Source organism: Hippopotamus amphibius, chromosome 4 (assembly GCF_030028045.1).
Source record: "Hippopotamus amphibius kiboko isolate mHipAmp2 chromosome 4, mHipAmp2.hap2, whole genome shotgun sequence".
Classification (NCBI taxonomy): Eukaryota; Metazoa; Chordata; class Mammalia; order Artiodactyla; family Hippopotamidae; genus Hippopotamus; species Hippopotamus amphibius.
The window spans coordinates 89105538-89122581 of record NC_080189.1 but is presented as its reverse complement, the minus strand read 5'-3'; the positions used below and the strand labels follow the sequence as shown (position 1 = coordinate 89122581).

At 39.5% G+C, this 17044-nt stretch overlaps 1 protein-coding gene across 4 annotated transcripts in view; it reads left to right on the top strand.

Moving 5' to 3' along the window:
• The window catches only part of GSAP (gamma-secretase activating protein), an 87381-nt gene that overhangs the window by 44839 nt on the left and 25498 nt on the right, over positions 1–17044 (top strand). For 3 of the 4 annotated variants that reach the window (XM_057732496.1, XM_057732494.1, XM_057732497.1), the window contains 7 exons: positions 489–566; positions 1981–2058; positions 6291–6383; positions 6511–6728; positions 8304–8373; positions 8923–9005; positions 12190–12243. In XM_057732496.1, coding sequence (XP_057588479.1) covers positions 489–566; positions 1981–2058; positions 6291–6383; positions 6511–6728; positions 8304–8373; positions 8923–9005; positions 12190–12243 — 674 coding nt within the window. The remainder of the gene's footprint in view (positions 1–488; positions 567–1980; positions 2059–6290; positions 6384–6510; positions 6729–8303; positions 8374–8922; positions 9006–12189; positions 12244–17044) is intronic. The other variant, XM_057732495.1, reaches the window with a different exon arrangement.

Sequence of the window (17044 nt, the reverse complement as noted above, 5' to 3'; positions counted from 1 at the left end):
TGGGTGGGGATAGGCTCACACACCACACTTGCTCTCCTTGTCCCAGTTTGCTTCTTATTTCTCTTATTCTAGATAAATAAAGGACTGGAAACTTTCTGTAAAGAGGAGACACATATTTGATAAACTGGAGTCTACAGCTATTAGTAATGACTGGAAAGCAAGCTAAAAAAAGAGCACAGGGGAGTACATGTATGTAAGGAGAATCTCGTGAAGCTTTGTAAACGTCTCCAGACCCCATGGTCTCTCTCTCTTCGTTTTCCTAGCCTTCATTAGCCTACCACAATGTATTGCTTAGAGTGTGCGCTGAGTAATTGTTGAATTGAAATTTCTTAGCAACTTGTTAATAGTCCATTTCTAGAATTTGGGAATAATCTGTGAGGTAAATTGAGGCAGAACATCTAAAGGAATAGCAGTAAAGTTAAATGGCTTAGGAAATTTTATTTGTCTGTGATTCTTTTAAGCTTTACTAAATACCCTCTTCCTTCCAGGAAGTTTGTGTGTATGTTACTGCCCGAACATTGACTCTTGGGAACAAATCACGTATTCGGTGTTTTACTTTCATAAAGGTACTTTTCATTTATCCGTATGTGTTTACTTGTATACAATCATTTTTTCCCACATAGCAACAAAATAGATAGATTTTAAAGTCTTATCACCTTGTAACATACTTGATCAGTACATTGTATATCTGTGTACCTATGTAATACATATTTCCTGAAGAAATTCATGGATGATAAATATCAAGTTAGCTAATTATTTTTATATTGTATTGTAAATAATATTCTGTAATATAGTTTTTGTTTGACCCGTATCTTTTTTCTAGGCCTGTAGACCAATGCTAAGGGATGTATTTGCCCAAAGTGTGTGTGTTTGCTTTTTTATTATTACTAATTGAAAAGTACCAATGGATTTAACTTACAGAGGTACATAGGGTTTTAGTTAAAAGCTTCCATGGTCTCAGACCTTACCAGGTCTTAGACCTAAGATACATTTATTTCATTTCATACATCTGTGGCCCAAGAAATTGATATGTCAACAGTTAGCCTGGGGAACAGGAATAAAGTGCCCAAACTTTTCTAGTTTTGTGGTTGGTTACAGAGTGCCCTTTCATAATTTTAACCTGAACTATGCTAAAGAGTATTCATTTTTCTTGTTTAGTTCCTTAAAATTAGTATTTATATAGTACATACTGTAGGTAGAGTTAAAATTGCTTAAAATTAGAATTTTCAAAAAAAAAATTTATGCCAGTTTGCACCAGAGTTTATTCTGCAGGAGTGCCTAATAATACGTTCAGAAGTTAGAGATCAAAGTAAAAAAGTTGAATAACTTAATAACAAAGAAAATTAATTCAGAAGACCTATATATATGCTTTAATAGTACAGTTTGATATTTGTGGAACATTTTCATACATTTTTCTAGTGATTAATCTAATGATTAAAGCCAGAAAATAAAACTTTTCTGAAAGTTTTATTGAGCTAATAACCGTGATTGAGTTAGAAGAGTGAAGAGTGAAGCCCAATACTACACTGAGTTTAGTAGATAGTCTAACACCCTTCTGACTCACAATGGGATTCCTAAGTGATTCAGAGAAGCCTCCGAGGGCCTTAACAACTACAAGAGTGTGGCCGTGAACCTTGAGGCACAAGGGCCAGTGAACCACCTGGTCTCCTTCACCTCTTGGATCCTTAAGTAGATTTCTTCGGATCCTTCTTCCCCAGCACAACCCACCTTTAAGGTCCAAGATTATGCGTAAGCCCAGAACAGCTACCGGCTTGTGGCTGCACTTAGGTGATTCACCTTCAGTGCTGGTTTTTGGAGAATGATGGGGAACCAGGAGCTCTAGGACTCCGAAGACACTTGCTTTGTCAATTTCACAGTTACTAAATGTGGAGAATATAATGTGGAATCACTGCCTTGGGTGGAATTCCAGCTCTTTTTTTCTTAACATCCTTTCTCTGGCTTCATGTTCTCTGTCCACAGGGCACAGCAAGACCTTCACTGCTACTCTTGGGAGTGTTGACTCACGTGTGACAAAGGGCATTACTTTCCTCAACCTTGGTGAGTGAGAGGCATAGGCATCTCTCTGCTCTGACTCTTCCTCCTAGTACATACTATGCCTCATTTTTTTGTGCACTCCATCTTCTCGTGTGTCTTTGGGGCTCAGGTTGTGATGACTATGACTGACCTTTTTGAAGCCAGACAGGGGAAGATTTTGCTTGGAAACCCCCCCCCCCCGCCCCCCCGACCTCCCTGCACATCAGCCTTTTGGCAGAGTGGCAGGGCGATGTATCTCCTTTCTTAGAGGACCTAGGCTGTGAGCTTTCTTATGTTTTTAGTAGCAATCCTAAAAAGCCCTTTTTTAGTAAAAAAAAAATCTGATGAGTGAGGTGTTTCCTAAAAATCTATGAGAAATAATACATCATGTTGTCCCTTGAGTCTAGAGAGACAAGGGCCCTTGAGAAGTTGTCCGTTCCCTGTTGCTAATTGCTGAAAGCTTCCGAGTCCCATACATCATTTATGCGTCAGCTTGATTGAGTTGTTTTTCGTTGAGTAAATATGGTAAAGGGCACTTGAGTGTGAGGTTTGCACATAGTAAGTGAGTCTGTAGTGAAGAAAATAAAGAAGGGGTTTATTGTGCCTCCCTACTGAAAGCTTGCATTGCCTGCCGCTTGGGATGAGGGGCATAAACAGGTTAGCAGAAGACTAAACAGGACGACTGCTTGCTTGCCTGCATATGGGACATGGCACAATATTTTAAAAGTAGAAGCTTCAGGTTTAGAGCAGATGGATTCCTTAATATTTTCTTCTGTTCCTGTTTCCCAGTCCATCTACTATCAGGACAAAGGTTTAGGAAGGTGTTATGTGAAGGAACTGGGCAAAGTGCAAACAAAAATGATGAGAAAGTCCGTAAAAATATTATTATTTTGTTTTTGTTTTGGTCTTTTTAAATCGAAGTATAATTAATTTACAATATTACGTTAATTTCAGGCATACAACATAGTGATTCAGTATTCTTATAGATTATACTCCATTTAAAGTTATTACAAAACAATAGCTATATTTTCCTGTGCTATATAGTATATCCTTGCAGCTTATTTATTTTATTTTATTATTATTATTTTTTAATTAATTTACTTATTTATTTACTCTATTGGCTGCATTGGGTCTTCATTGCTGCACATGGGCTTTCTGTATTTGTGGCGAGCCGAGGGCTACGCATCATTGTGGTATGCAGGCTTCTCATTGTGGTGGCTTCTCTTGTTGCGGAGCACAGGCTCTAGGCACTCGGGCTTCAGTAGCTGTAGCACATGAGCTCAGTAGTTGTGGCTCATGGGCTCTAGAGCGCAGGCTCAATAGTTGTGGTGCATGGGCTTAGTTGCTCTGTGGCATGTGGAATCTTCCTGGGGCAGGGATCGAACCTGTGTCCCCTGCATTGGCAGGCGATTCTTAACCACTTCGCCACTTAGGAAGTCCAAGCTTATTTATTTTATACACAGTAGTTTGTATCTTTTAATCTCCTACCCCTATCTTGCCCCCCCATTCCCTCTCCTCACTGGTAATCACTAGTTTGTTCTCTATATCTGTAAGTCTGGTTTTGTTATATATGTTTGTTTTATTTTTTAGATTCCACATTATAAGTGATAATGTAGAGTATTTGTCTTTCTCTGTCTGACTCATTTCACTTAGCATAATACTCTCAAGGTCCATCCACACTGTTGCACAAAAAAAAAGATTTTTATTTTGAATGATACTGTTGATGAGGAGAGATATCTTGTGCTAAGTGGTGCAGTATGTGGTAATTTTTACTATGAGCTCTGAACTTGTGGGAAATTGCTTTAGAGAGTCCTGATTCTACTGCTTCCTGTGGTAAGAGAGATAAATATAAGGTTTCCTGGGTCTGAGACTTGATTCTTATCAGCAGTGCTTTATCAGCATCCCATCTCGAGAGTGATGTGGGAAACTTTCCACTGAAAAAATTTAGCATTTTGTGAGGTCAAAGGTATCCTTCCTTTTTTTATCCCTGGGAATGACTCTTGAAAAGGGCAGGCATGATTTAATCTATGGTCTTCAGAGTGTGGAGAGGGCAAAAATACTAGAGCTTTGTAAAAACAGGCTATCTTACATAAGTCATCTTTCCTTCTTTAAACAGATTTTATTATATAGGCACAAAATTGTACCCAAGATTAGAACTATTCTAGAGGTAATTTTTATGATAACAGTATTGCTTTTTGAGTGATGTCTTTTTTGCAATTTATTGCATGCAATATCCCTGAATTGTCACCCTCTTGAAAGGGGCTTATATGGATTGAAATATTAAAGAATAGAATTTTGGGGGAAGTTTTCCATGAACCCCGAACACCTCTATATAAGAAAGATATGTTTATATATAGATTTATACATTAAAAAACTATCATCTTTAAAATTAGTACTATATTCTAAGGGTTTTACTTAAGTCATCTTGATTCTTACAACAATTCTTTTTGGTGATGTTATCCCCATTTTACAGATAATGAAACTGAGGCTCAGAAAGTCTGTGATGTGTGTCCAAGCTTCTTTTAGTGTCTTTTATCAGGGGGCACTATATTAGTTTATTGCTGCAATAAGAAATCACCGCAAATTTAGCCCTTAAATAAACAACACATTGGTTCTGGAGGTCAGAATTTTGAAGTGAGTGAGTCTTGAGGGGTCAGGGTGGGGGCAGAAATGGTTCCTTCTGGAAATTCCAGAGAGGAATTCATTCTTTGCCTCCTCCAGCATCTAGAGGCTAGCATTTCTTGGCTGTGACCACATCATTCCAGTCTCTTTCATCATCATATGGTCTCCTCTTCTGTTAAATCTCCCTCATCCTCCTTCTTTTGAAACCATTTGTGATTACATTGGATCCACCTGGATAATCCAGGATGCCCCCGTCTCAAGATCCTTAATCACATCTACAAGGTCCCTTTTATCACTTACGGTGACATATTCATAGGCTCTGGGGATTACCCATATGAATGTCTTTGGGAGCCATCTTTCAGCCTCCCACAGGTACTATTGACATTTTTGGTGAGACAGTAACTTTTGTGTTACTGTTGCACATTGAGGGATTTAACATCCTTGAAGCTCACTCACTCATCAAGTGGCAGTAGGAATCTCCCCTCTACCTCAATAATGGTGACAACTCAGAACATCCTCATGTATTGTCAAATGCCCCCTCTCCCAGGGGCATAGTACCACCCTAATTAACTGGTTAAGCAGTAAGACTGGGAGTTAATCTAGGTTATTTGATGCCTTTCCACTGCGCCCTACTATATCGTTATTTGTGTTTTTCTACTTATGCATTGCCGTGATGATACTGCTATTGCAGCCACGAAGTATTTTAACATCACTTAATCCACAGTGACTGAAAGGACACTTATAAGTCAACTGGTTGGAGTTTTACATCCTCTTTCCTTTCCCTTCCACAGAATGCCTTCTATGTAAACTATTAGCATGTATTTCTTTGCTTCTTAGGGAAAAAAGAGTCTAGCTGGCTCACTTATAATCTAAATGTTTCATGTATATGAAATTCACTACTGTTGTACGGATTTCTCTGTTATTCTACGATCCTAGAAAAATTATTGGCAAGGGCTACTTCTACCCTACCCTTTTCTCCAGAAATCTATTTTTTACACCTTGCTTCAGTCTGTGTACAAATATTCTTTGTAGAAAAATATCTAGGGCAGGGACTGTGAAGATGTGAATTCTAGGCAGCTTGCTATGCAAGGAAACAAATTAGTAATTCACAAAGTGTCAGAATGCCTGCAGCGTTTGTTTTGATGAATATAAATTTAAAGGTTCTTTAGAGAAAATGATAATGATACTGGTGACAATGAGTAGTGGACAAACATAGGAAACAAAATTTTAGAGCTTCCCCCACATGGCAGAAATTATGAAGGAAATTCCCATGATGAGATATTTCCAGCCTGTCAGATTAAGGAATAATACATGTTGCTGATTTTTTTAATTCTAATTTGCTCTCAGAGCTCATTTAGATTCGTATAAAGCCACAATTCACTTAGAAACAAAACTGCAGATAAGATTACCATGGCTACATGTCTGAAGAAAATTAGCTACAGGTAGAAATAACTGAGATCTTGCTAGTAAGATGAAATGTACTGACGTCAGACAGCTTCTTATGACATAGGTCAAAACTTTTGTGTTTTAAGAGGTTCCAAGAAAAACAGGCATACTGTAAAGTCATTGGCTTTATATGTACCTGTACAGATAAAGGTACAGATGGAGCTGACTTAAATCTTTCTCTTCCACAGACTATTATGTGGCTGTTTACTTACCTGGTCATTTCTTTCATCTACTTAACATTCAACATCCAGACCTGCTCTGCCACAGTCTGTTTCTCACAGGTATGGCCATAGTTTTCCCCTCATGAACGTGGTCCATTTGGATTCATTTAAACATTAATATTTATGTTTGGGGGAGAGGGGGTTCTTTTATTTGCTGATCTACTTTTTTTTTTTTTTTTTTGGCCAGGAAACAATGAAGTGATTGATATGCTACCTCGTAGTCCTTTGCAGTCACTGTCAGGGTCCCTGGTCCTGGATTTGTGTTCTGGAAAGCTCTACCGAGCGCTCCTCAACCAGTCGTATTTGCTGGAGTTCCTGTGGAACACCCAGCTGGACTGCGAGAAGATGGCCTTGTTGCACTGTGTGCTCTCATGTGGCTGCGACCCACGGCACCTGGAAGCCAAGGTGGGAATATAGCTTAAGTTTAAAAATTGGCAAATGGACAACACGAGATGTGTACATTTAGTGGCTGAAATTAACAGAAGTTATTTTTATTTGGTAACAATTGAGGTTTATGGTCTCTGTCCTGACTTGAACGTATTCTTCCCTTGTGATCCTTTTTTATGGACACAGACCTCAGACTGTGAAGGCGTGTCTGTTCTTTTCACTATTCTCTTTTCCATATTGTGAGTAAATGTTAGTAACAGTCCAAGGAAGTGCTCGGTAAATAGTGGAGTTCTCAAATATCTGCTTTTTCTCCTGGTCTGTATTTGGTGTACTAAAGGACTAAAATCTGGTGGTAAATAAAATCTATTTATTATATTTTAAATAGAGACAGCTCACATTTGTATTTCACATGATAGTTTATGAAGCACGTTCATAATCTTACCATTTAATTTTACAGCCATTCTGTGAAGTTGGGGGACCCCCCCCCACCATTAGAGTCGATTGGGACCAGTGGGTGGTTGGTCAATGGAAAAAAAGAAATCTTAGATATTTTATTTTAACCTAAAACATATAAATGTACATTTATTCCCCATCTTTTGATGTAGATGAAGGCCCTTTCTCTGTATATCAGCTAAGTGGGGTTCAAAATCATTTTTCTTACATAAAACCACTAGTAATGTCTTGGCTTTCTTTATCTGTACCTGTATGGCTCTTCCAGTCACTTTCTTTTTCTTTTCTTTTCATTTTATTCCCTAAGGAGATCAATAGTTTAAAAATCCTTTCAAAACTGTTTGTGTACATCGGGCAGTTTTTTTCTTTTATGGTTGTCTCACAGCTAGTTTTTTAATCAGTATTTTAGAGACATGCCTTTGAGTCCTTCCCAAGCACTCAACTTTTATTGACCTTCCAGCATTCTTTTTGTATCTGTATTTCACTTGTCTATGGTAATATTTTATTGTTACCTAATTGTGAAAATAAGCACAGTTAGCATGAGTAGGTTTGGAAATAAGAACAACTTACTGGCAGAATCAGAAACGTGAAAATGCTTTATGGCTAGGCAAGCCTCATAGCATCAATTCTAAGGTCGGGAACAAGGGTTTTGTTTCTGCAGCAGGTGAGGAGGGTTATCGAAGTTGGTTGAGAGAATTGTTGATATAACAGGGCCTTCTTTGGGACGATAGCATAGCCATGCTCACAACGATTAAATGGTGTTAGCTGAAATTCAAACCCAGGTCTGCTGCCTCCAAGCTCAGTGGTTGGGTTTGACTTTCTCCTGTATCCATAGGTTTTCACTCTATGCCTTTGCTATAATGTGTCCTACTCTAGCAAAAACAAACATTGGGTTCAAGAAAGCTTATTTGGATTCCAGCCAAGGGCATTTATTAAAATGATGTATGAAAAGGACCTCATTTATTCTACTGTTTTACCCACACAGCCTTGCGTTATGTATCTCGAAGATAGTATAAAAGTGTGTTCTTAGGCAATTCTAAAAGAGATATAACATTTTAAAAGATCCATATATATTTTGTACTTGGTGGTGGGGGCAGGGTGCAGATTTAAATACCAATAGAGTTGTCTTCTTACTTTTTAAAGATTATTCAGTGGATTTCTGAGAACATCTCTGCCTGCCATTCATTTGACCTCATTCAGGAATTTATAATTGGTAAGTGTTGCTAATGGTACACATTGAGTTGAATCCTTTGCCCTTTTGCTTGAGGGGAAGCAGCAAATTGATAATGCCTCAATCTGTCAAAATGCTGGTTAGGAGCTTTTTTTTTTTTTTTTTTTAAACTCTATTGTAGTCAGCCCCTAATTAAATTTCATTCTCTTGTGGTTTTGTAAGAAGCTGTGGCTGCTCAGAGACTGATGAGATATAAGATATGATCTTGATTCTATAACCTTATTAGTAATTTTTTTTTCCAGTAAGATGTAACTTTCTTAGCATTGTGTTGGCTGGTTCTATGTGAAGTGGTATAGTGTCATTTGGATAGACATAAGTGCCAAATAATTTTTTTGAAATTATTCTCAATGAAAAAAATAGAACCTAAACATTTTAATCAGTGGATAGAACCATGATGATTAGCCTTATAAAGATGAAGGATAAGGCAATGAAAACTTTTGTCAGTTTGCTTGTTTGGGTGAATTACAATGTCTACTGCTTTATTCTTCATATTAAAACATATCTTCCCCCCCCCCCCCAAAACTTACTCAGCTTCTTCATATTGGAGCATCTATCCAGAGACAAGTAACATAGATAAACTTTTGCCATATTCCTCACTGCTCACTTGGGATACAGTAAGTTAACACTTTTTATTCCTTATGTAATTGAAATTGATTCACAGTTGTGGGTCAGTTGTAGGACATCCCTGTCACAGTAACCAAGGTTGTGATTTCATTTCTATTTTGATTCGTAAGGATCTGAATTGGAGTTTTCTGGCAGAAAAATAATAGTGAATCCTTGCTGTTGGCCAGTTGTATTTACATAAGACAGTAGAATTGAATGAGAAGGTATAGCATACATGTTACTCTTCCTACTACCAAGCAAACTGAAGCCTCTGTCATCTTTAAATGGTTTTAGTTAAAAAATTTTTTTTAGCAGCTAGAGTAGATGAAAATATTTCTTAGGGTTTTATAAATGAGCAATGGCTGGACCACTGCTGTTATTCTGAGCTGTTCTATTTACTTAGTAGATTAACACCTTCATGAGCTTTTTTCCCAGCCTTAGAAAGAAAATCTGTGATAACTTTTGAGCTTCAAGATCAGTAAAAGTCAGTAATCTTAAGCAAATTCAGGCCATTCAAACTTTTCTTCCTGTTGGTCCAGACTCCCTTCCTTTTCATTGGGAAGAAATGTTTCAGGAGAAAACATTGTTCATTTTCTCTTGAATGTGGTTCAGTAAACTGAGCTTTGTTGAATCAGAAGTGAAAACCATGTACAGGCTGCCCCTGAAAAAGGTTCTGCCTCTCTTCCTTTCATACTATGTGCTTAGTCTTGAGGCAGAGGTTTGTATCAAAAAAGCATTTAGAAAAATAAATACAATTCATGTAACACAGACACAGGGAAATAAGTACTAGGATAAATTGTAACACTTCCCATTTTGGTTTATTTTTTATTTTTTTTATTTTTGGCTGTGTTGGGTCTGCACGCAGGCTCTCTAGTTGTGGCGAGCTGGAGCTACTCTTCGTTGTGGTGTGTGGGCTTCTCAGTGCAGTGGCTTCTCTTGTTGCAGAGCATGGGCTCTAGGTGCATGGGCTTCAGCAGTTGCAGCATGCGGGCTCAGTAGTTGTGGTGCACGGGCTTATTTACTTTGTGGCATGTGAAATCTTCCTGGACCAGGGACTGAACCCATGTCCCGTGCATTGGTAGGCGAATTCTTAACCACTGCGCCACCAGGGAAGTCACTCCCGTTTTGTTTTTAGACTATCTAAATATAGTCCTTTAAAAAGTAGTATCAGTGTTTGATTAATTTTTTTTCCTTTGTGTGTGTGTGTGTGGCCATACCATGCAGCATGCGGGATCCCAATTCCCCAACCAGGGATTGAACCCGTGCCCCCTGCAGTGGAAGCACAGAGTTGTAACCACTAGACCGCCAGGGAAGTCTCATGGCTTATTCATTTCTAAATTTTTGGTATACACAATGGTAGTGTTTTCCCAAAGGCCCTTTCTTCTTTTCTGTCACTGTTAGAGTTATTAAACTTTCATGCCTCACTGTAAAATTTTAAGGGAAAGATCTGAGCTTGTTTCTTCTCCAGGCCCTCACTGTTTGAAGAACCTCGGTGAATATACGTGCAGACTCTGTGGTAATGTGGCAGGAAGTTTGCAGGTTAACCCCCACCCCTCCCTCAGACACAGGAAATGTACATTTCAGCTTCCTTCTCTCACCACCCAACACTGGCTGTCACTGTCCTGTATTCAGCGTCTGGGAGGCTGGGGCAGGACCTCTAGTTCCCAGGGTTGTGTTTAAAGATAGAGCACGTGTTAGCTGGTTGTTGTGTGAGCGTCATCCTGACAGGCAGTTCTTCACATCTGCATTTCTCCTTCTTTGTGGGGCAGAGGAACTGTGTGGACATACAGAGTGACATCAGGAAGTCCTATGAAAAGTACAACATGAAAAAACCCAAAGTTATAGCCACTGTGTACGGAGCTTATTTTAGGTCTCACCACATTGCTTTAAACTTCTTGCGGTTGCAATAGGTTGCTTTAAAGGTCTCTCCTAATCCTGAAATTCTATGAGCCTGTAATTTTCTTTAGCTATGATGTAAATCATTTTCTCTTCTCTAATCTGCATTTGTTCTTAGTACTATACCCTTAATAAATACTTGCCACAATGGAAAACATTGATTTCACACTTCTGTAGGAGATAGATAATTTCTGTGAATAACTGAGTTGGGCTTTTTAAGATACTAGAAAATATTGTGCTCTTACACATAGATAATCCTGAATTGTGCTTTGCAGATGATGAGCCTTGTTATACCTATTTTAAGATGCTATTTATAACCTAAAGCTGTAGCGAAAATTTCTGTTGCTGGGTAGTGAGAAGTGAAGCACACACAGATTTTTATCATACGCTTCCTCCTGTCACAACGGAGGACTCAGTTGCTTGAATGCTCTGAAAATTTATTTCTCCATCCCTGTGATGCCCTTTTTCTCAGGAATGTTGTATGCCAACAAAATCCAGGACATTTAAGTTCTAAACAAATGCCAAGTTTTATTGCTGTTTTGTCATATATCGTCTGCTTTTTCTTAGGAAATGAAAGAGGAATTGACTAGTTGAGAGATTAATATACATAATTAACATGAAAACACATTTCAAAATAAACAAATGGCAATTTTGGCGGTTTATTTTTTTATTTAAATTTCTGTTTTAATGCTCACTAGTTAGCAGAATGTTATAGTTTGGACTTCCTGATGTGAATTGCATCTTGCACATTTGCCATGGTGATGGTGCTGTGTAAACACTTTACAGGGATCTCTTATTTCCAAAATCATGGTGGAGAATGAGGTGCAGAACAATTTTTCCACTGAGGTCAAAAAGAATCCCATTAGTGTGGCAGGAACCAACTATGATACATTTAAGTGAAAGAGAAGGAAAGGGAGAAAGAAGCAAAAAATAAAAAGGAAAATGTCCACCTTATTATTATACTTGATGGTGCAAGTGTAATTTGCCTCCTTTGTTCTTAAATGGAAGTGTTTGAATAATATATTATTTACTCTGTATTTCTTCATAATAGTCTTATCCTTTCCTTTAGCAGCACTGTCAACTATTATAATCATAACTTTACAGAATATTTCCCTTCCTGAGACAAGAGATAGGCTGTGTTCACTGGTATTTATAAACCCCAAGGTTTATTTAAAGTAAAGGTTAGCAAACTGGGAGCTGCCCTCAGCTTCTGTCTGCACAGAAAACACTTCCTGGAGGCCTGGGCTGGTGGTAGTTGATACGTTTAGCAGTTGTGTGTATGTTTTTCCCCCACCACAGGAAATTCCTGGAATAACCCTTGTGACAGAAGAGATTCCGTTGCCCCTTATGAAGGTAAGTGCTTACAGTGAGAGACAAAAACCCAGACCTGCGTGGCTTCCTTGCTGGCCTGCACAGTCGCCTGTCCCGTGTGTTACGGTGGTTGCAGAAGGGACTGTAAACGGTCAGGGAAGGACGGGGTGCGGGGTAAGGCTAGTTGTCCAGGCCGTCCTGCCTAAGTGGTAGTCACTAAGGGTGATATCAGGGCAATTCTGAGGAATGCTTTTTGAAGAGGGAGGTTTTCTGAAGACAGAGAATTGCAGGGCTCGACGTGAAGCATGTAGAAGCCATACTTTCCACTGTCTCTCAAACCAGTCCATGCTGGAAGAGTTCTTGTAAATTTTCTTGAGAGGACCTGGGAGCTGTCTTTTACTTCACTTGGCATTGTCGCCCCGTCAACACACACACACACACACACACACACACACACACACACACACACACACACACACACACACACACACACACAATCTTAAAACCGCTAAGTAACCTGGGCTGGGATTATCTAAATTCCTTCTCGTTCTGAGAACAGCGTTTTAGCTTCTCAAGAGTGACCTGATGGGGCTGTCTCTGTGGTCTCAGCACACACCTTCTTCCTGCCTGGCAGCATTAGTGTCTCTCTATCGTCTGGTGGTTTCAGAGGAGTTTCTGAGTACAAGAGGGAGGGTGAGATGGGGTGGGTGAGTAGAAAAGAATGTGTTGAAAACTGGGGAGTATTTTAACGCAGTTTCCTTGAAGCTCCTTTGTTGTTTTTGGCATTGGCTCCTGTTAATTATAGCTTGATGTGTGCTGGGAAGTCTCAGCTTTTGGCAGCACACAGCCCAGTATGCTGCTGCCTTTCACTATTTACATTTGATTCTCTTGGACCCACGAAGGGCAGGGCAGGCCCAGGCAGCTGGGGGGAAGCCATGGGCATTTGAGGTCATGGTGATGCCCTGGGGGTGAGAGAGGGCCGACTGGGGCATGTTTAGTGGCTCTGGGTTTCGGTCCTAAGAAGGGTCCTTTAAGAGGAGGTGGACAAGAGATATATCTAGGCAGCAGCGTGAGACAACTATGAAGGTCTATAAAAGCAGGAAGACGAGGGGAAAGAAAGGTTTGATTAATAGCTTAAAAGATTCTTATTAAGAGCCTCCATCCTTTCATTTTATTGTTTCTGCTTTTACCACTAGTCCAACAAATCCATAATGCGTTTAGTGGACATACAAAAAACCAGGGAAGGAAATTTTAAGAAGAAAGCAAGTTCTTGACATATGGTCTCTTTGCCCTATTTCCTCTTGATCTTTGTCATAGGTTTGCATATTTTACCTAATAGTAATGCCCAGCTAGTGATATTTAATTCTGAATTATATCATACACATTTTCATGTTGGTACATAAACTTCATAATTTTCATAATTATGATTTCTAATGACTCCGTAGGTTTACACTGTGTTGCTGTATCTTAGTTTACTTAATCATTCTTCTGTTTTGAGACATTGTTTGTCTCTAGATCCCATTAAAAAAAATTTTTTTTTGCTATTAAAAATATTGTGGCAGTGAATACTTCTGCATAGTGTGTTTGTGTGTGTGTGTGATTTATTCCCCTAAGGTAAAATGCCCAGGAATATTATTGGGTGAAAAGCCGTGACAATTTTTATAGCTCTTGATTCTTATTGCCAAATTGAAATTCAAAAAATGTTGTGATAATTTACATTGTTACAAGGGGTTTATGAGTTTATCAGTTTTACTATAACCTTACCTTATTGTATATTCTTATTTAAAAAATTAAGTAAGTATAAGAGTGATGGGAAGATTCTCAAACTTTTTACCAATTGGCTTATTCTAAGAATACAATTTTCCTTTGCTTGGGAACAAAATAGCTTATTTTTTGCACTCTCCGATTGCTTTTTTTTTTTTTCTTATTTGTGTGTGTGTAAAATTATGTTTTTATGTAGTTCATTTTTTTTTCCTTCTTCGATATTCACTTTGCCTTTTCCTCACTTTTTTCTACTCTCCCCTAATGATCTTTAGCATTTGGCTCTGCGGAGAGTTGTTTCCCATTAACTGTTCCCAGACATGCTTGGGAGCTCTTCTGAGACTCCGCCTACATTCGTATGCTAGCAAGAAGTGTTACATAGCACACGTTTGAGCTGTAAACCTCTTCACTATCCTCTCCACGCAGACGTGATCCGGGAGGGAAGGCAGAGGAAAGCTGCCGGAGTTTCGCTTGGGCTCAGGAGAAGATGGTACTGGGTTTGGTTTGGCCAGCTCCACACTACTGCCCCGCTCCCCCCCACCCCGCCCCCATCCGTTCACAGGACACCTGGCGCTGATAGCTCTCATTTGTTTCCCCATCGCTGCTTGCATAATACCTCTCACTATAAGCAGCTGCCTTTTTTTTTTTTTAAATAATTTTCTTTCTTTTTTAAAATTAATTTATTTTTGCTGCTTTGGGTCTTTGTTGCTGCGCATGGGATTCCTCTAGTTGCCACTAGTGGGGGCTACTCTTTGTTGTGGTGCGCGCGCTTCTCAGGGCAGTGGCTTCTCTTGCTTAGGAGCACGGGCTCTCTGCGCGCAGGCTTCAATATTTGTGGCACGAGGGCTTCAGTAGTTGTGACCGGGGGTGTCTAGAGCACAGGCTCAGTAGTTGTGGCGCACGGACTTAGTTGCTCCACAGCATGTGGGATCTTCCCCGCCCAGGGCTCGAACCTGTGTCCCCTGCATTGGCAGGTGGATTCTTAACCACTGCGCCACCAGCGAAGTCCCTAAGCAGCTGCCTTTGACCTGGTTCTGCCGCAATTCCCAGCCTAATTATATTGCAGTGAACCTGGTTGCAGTGGTACATCCCACTTTTCCTCCCTCACTTGCCCATTATGTGACTGTTCTTGCAGCTTACCCGACAGGAGTTGGCTTTGAGCACCCTTGACATGAATCACAAGTTACCTTTCGAAGGCATGTTTGCTGCCAGAGTTTCCATGAGGCCCAAGGGACCCTGTCTACTCCAACCACACTTGCTTCCACCCCGCTTGGAAGATGACTGTCCTAAGAAGGCATCTGGGGAGGGAAGGGCAAAATGAAACTAGATGAGCACTTTCCTGCTGCTGTCTCTGCAAATAATTTTAGTGTGAAGTGGAGCACTTTACAAATGTTTAGCATATGAACATCAAATTCACTTGGTTTATACCAGTTTATTACCTGAAAGACAAAAGTCTTCCTTTATAGAATGGTTTCCAAAAGAATTTGAAAAAATGAAACAAAATGTATATTAAAACAAGGTCCTCGCTGTAAAAAGAATGTCATCAAGAATGGCCTTCCTAAAAATGATTTTATCCCTCCACAGGAAGTCATGTGAGGATTAAAAAAAAAAATAGTAGAAACAATAGCTTACTTAAATATCAAGAATGGAGTACTTTTATTAAAGTATTTTAAAGCCAGACATCTTTAGTTTCATTTTATAAAGTAAGGAAGCCTTTAATTTAATCATCTATATAGCATCTATTAACTATATGACCCAGAGACTGGGAAGGAGAAAGACTTCAAGCCCCATCCCAGTTATGGCCACTCCAAGTGAGGACACTACTGCAGTGTCCATCAGGGGTCTAGATGCCCCTGAGCAATTGGGGAAAGAGTGGTTTGACACCTGCACTGTTCTCCATTCAGAGACTTGTGCACTTAAATATGCTTCTTCTCTTAAACACTTAAAAAAATGTTTAAAAAACACTATTTTAATTGGGTAGAGCATGGATATAATTAATCATCTAATGAAACACAAAAGACACTTTTTTCCTTGACCCTCCCAGTACAGCCACCAGCACTTAAAGTTTTCTTAGAGATCCTAAGTATCAACAATCATAGTTTAACAGCTTAAGGTTTTTAAAAATGAGAATGGTCACTTTGACAACAATGTAGCATTACCGGAAATATGAATCGGTTATGTGGGAAATATTGACTTTCCGAAGTTTAGTTTGTACGTATGTGATCTTGTTATATAACTAGAAATATCACATACATATTTGGTCTTCTTCCATGGTTCCTGGCACAGAGCTCCTAAAATCCTTGTAATTTCCTAAGTGATAAGAGCTACAGGGACGTCTTTTGTTAAATTTAGTGTTTGTTCCAGTTCCTGAAATAGCTCCAGAGCACAAAGGTGAAAAGAGTGTCTTTAATAATTCCTAACAAGCCCCTTTCAACCACACCTGAGTTTGTTAATGAGGTGACTTTTGGAAAGCACCTAAGGATGGAGCTGGTTGCCAGGAAAACCAACCATGTGCTTAGCAGGTTGACACTTTGAGTCCTCTACCACCACTGCCTTCCAAGGCTAGAATGGCTGGAGATTGAGTTCAGTCTCCAACGGCCAATGATTTAATCAATCATGCCTGTGTAATGGAGCCTCCATAAAGAACCCTAACTGAAGGGTTTCGAAGAACTTCTGGGTTGGATGAACCTATGGAGGTGCAGAGATAAGGGTGGTGCACCTGGAGAGGGCATGGAAGCTCAGAGCCCATTCCCACATGGCCTGCCTCATGCATCTCTTCAGTCTGGCTGTTACTGAGTTGTATCCTTTTATAATCAACTGGTATATAGTAAATAAACTGTATTCCTGATTTCCATGAGCCACTGTAACGAGTTATAGAACCCATGAAGGGGGTGCTGGGAACCTCGGATTGGTAGGCAGTAAGTCAGAATCATAGGTAACAACCTGGAGTTGCAATTAGCACCTGAAATGGGGGGCAGTCTTGTGGGACAGTGTCCTTAACCTGTGGGATCTGACACTATCTCCAGGTAATTGTAGGACACCCTGCTGGCATTGGAGAATTGAGGGATGTAGAGAAAACACC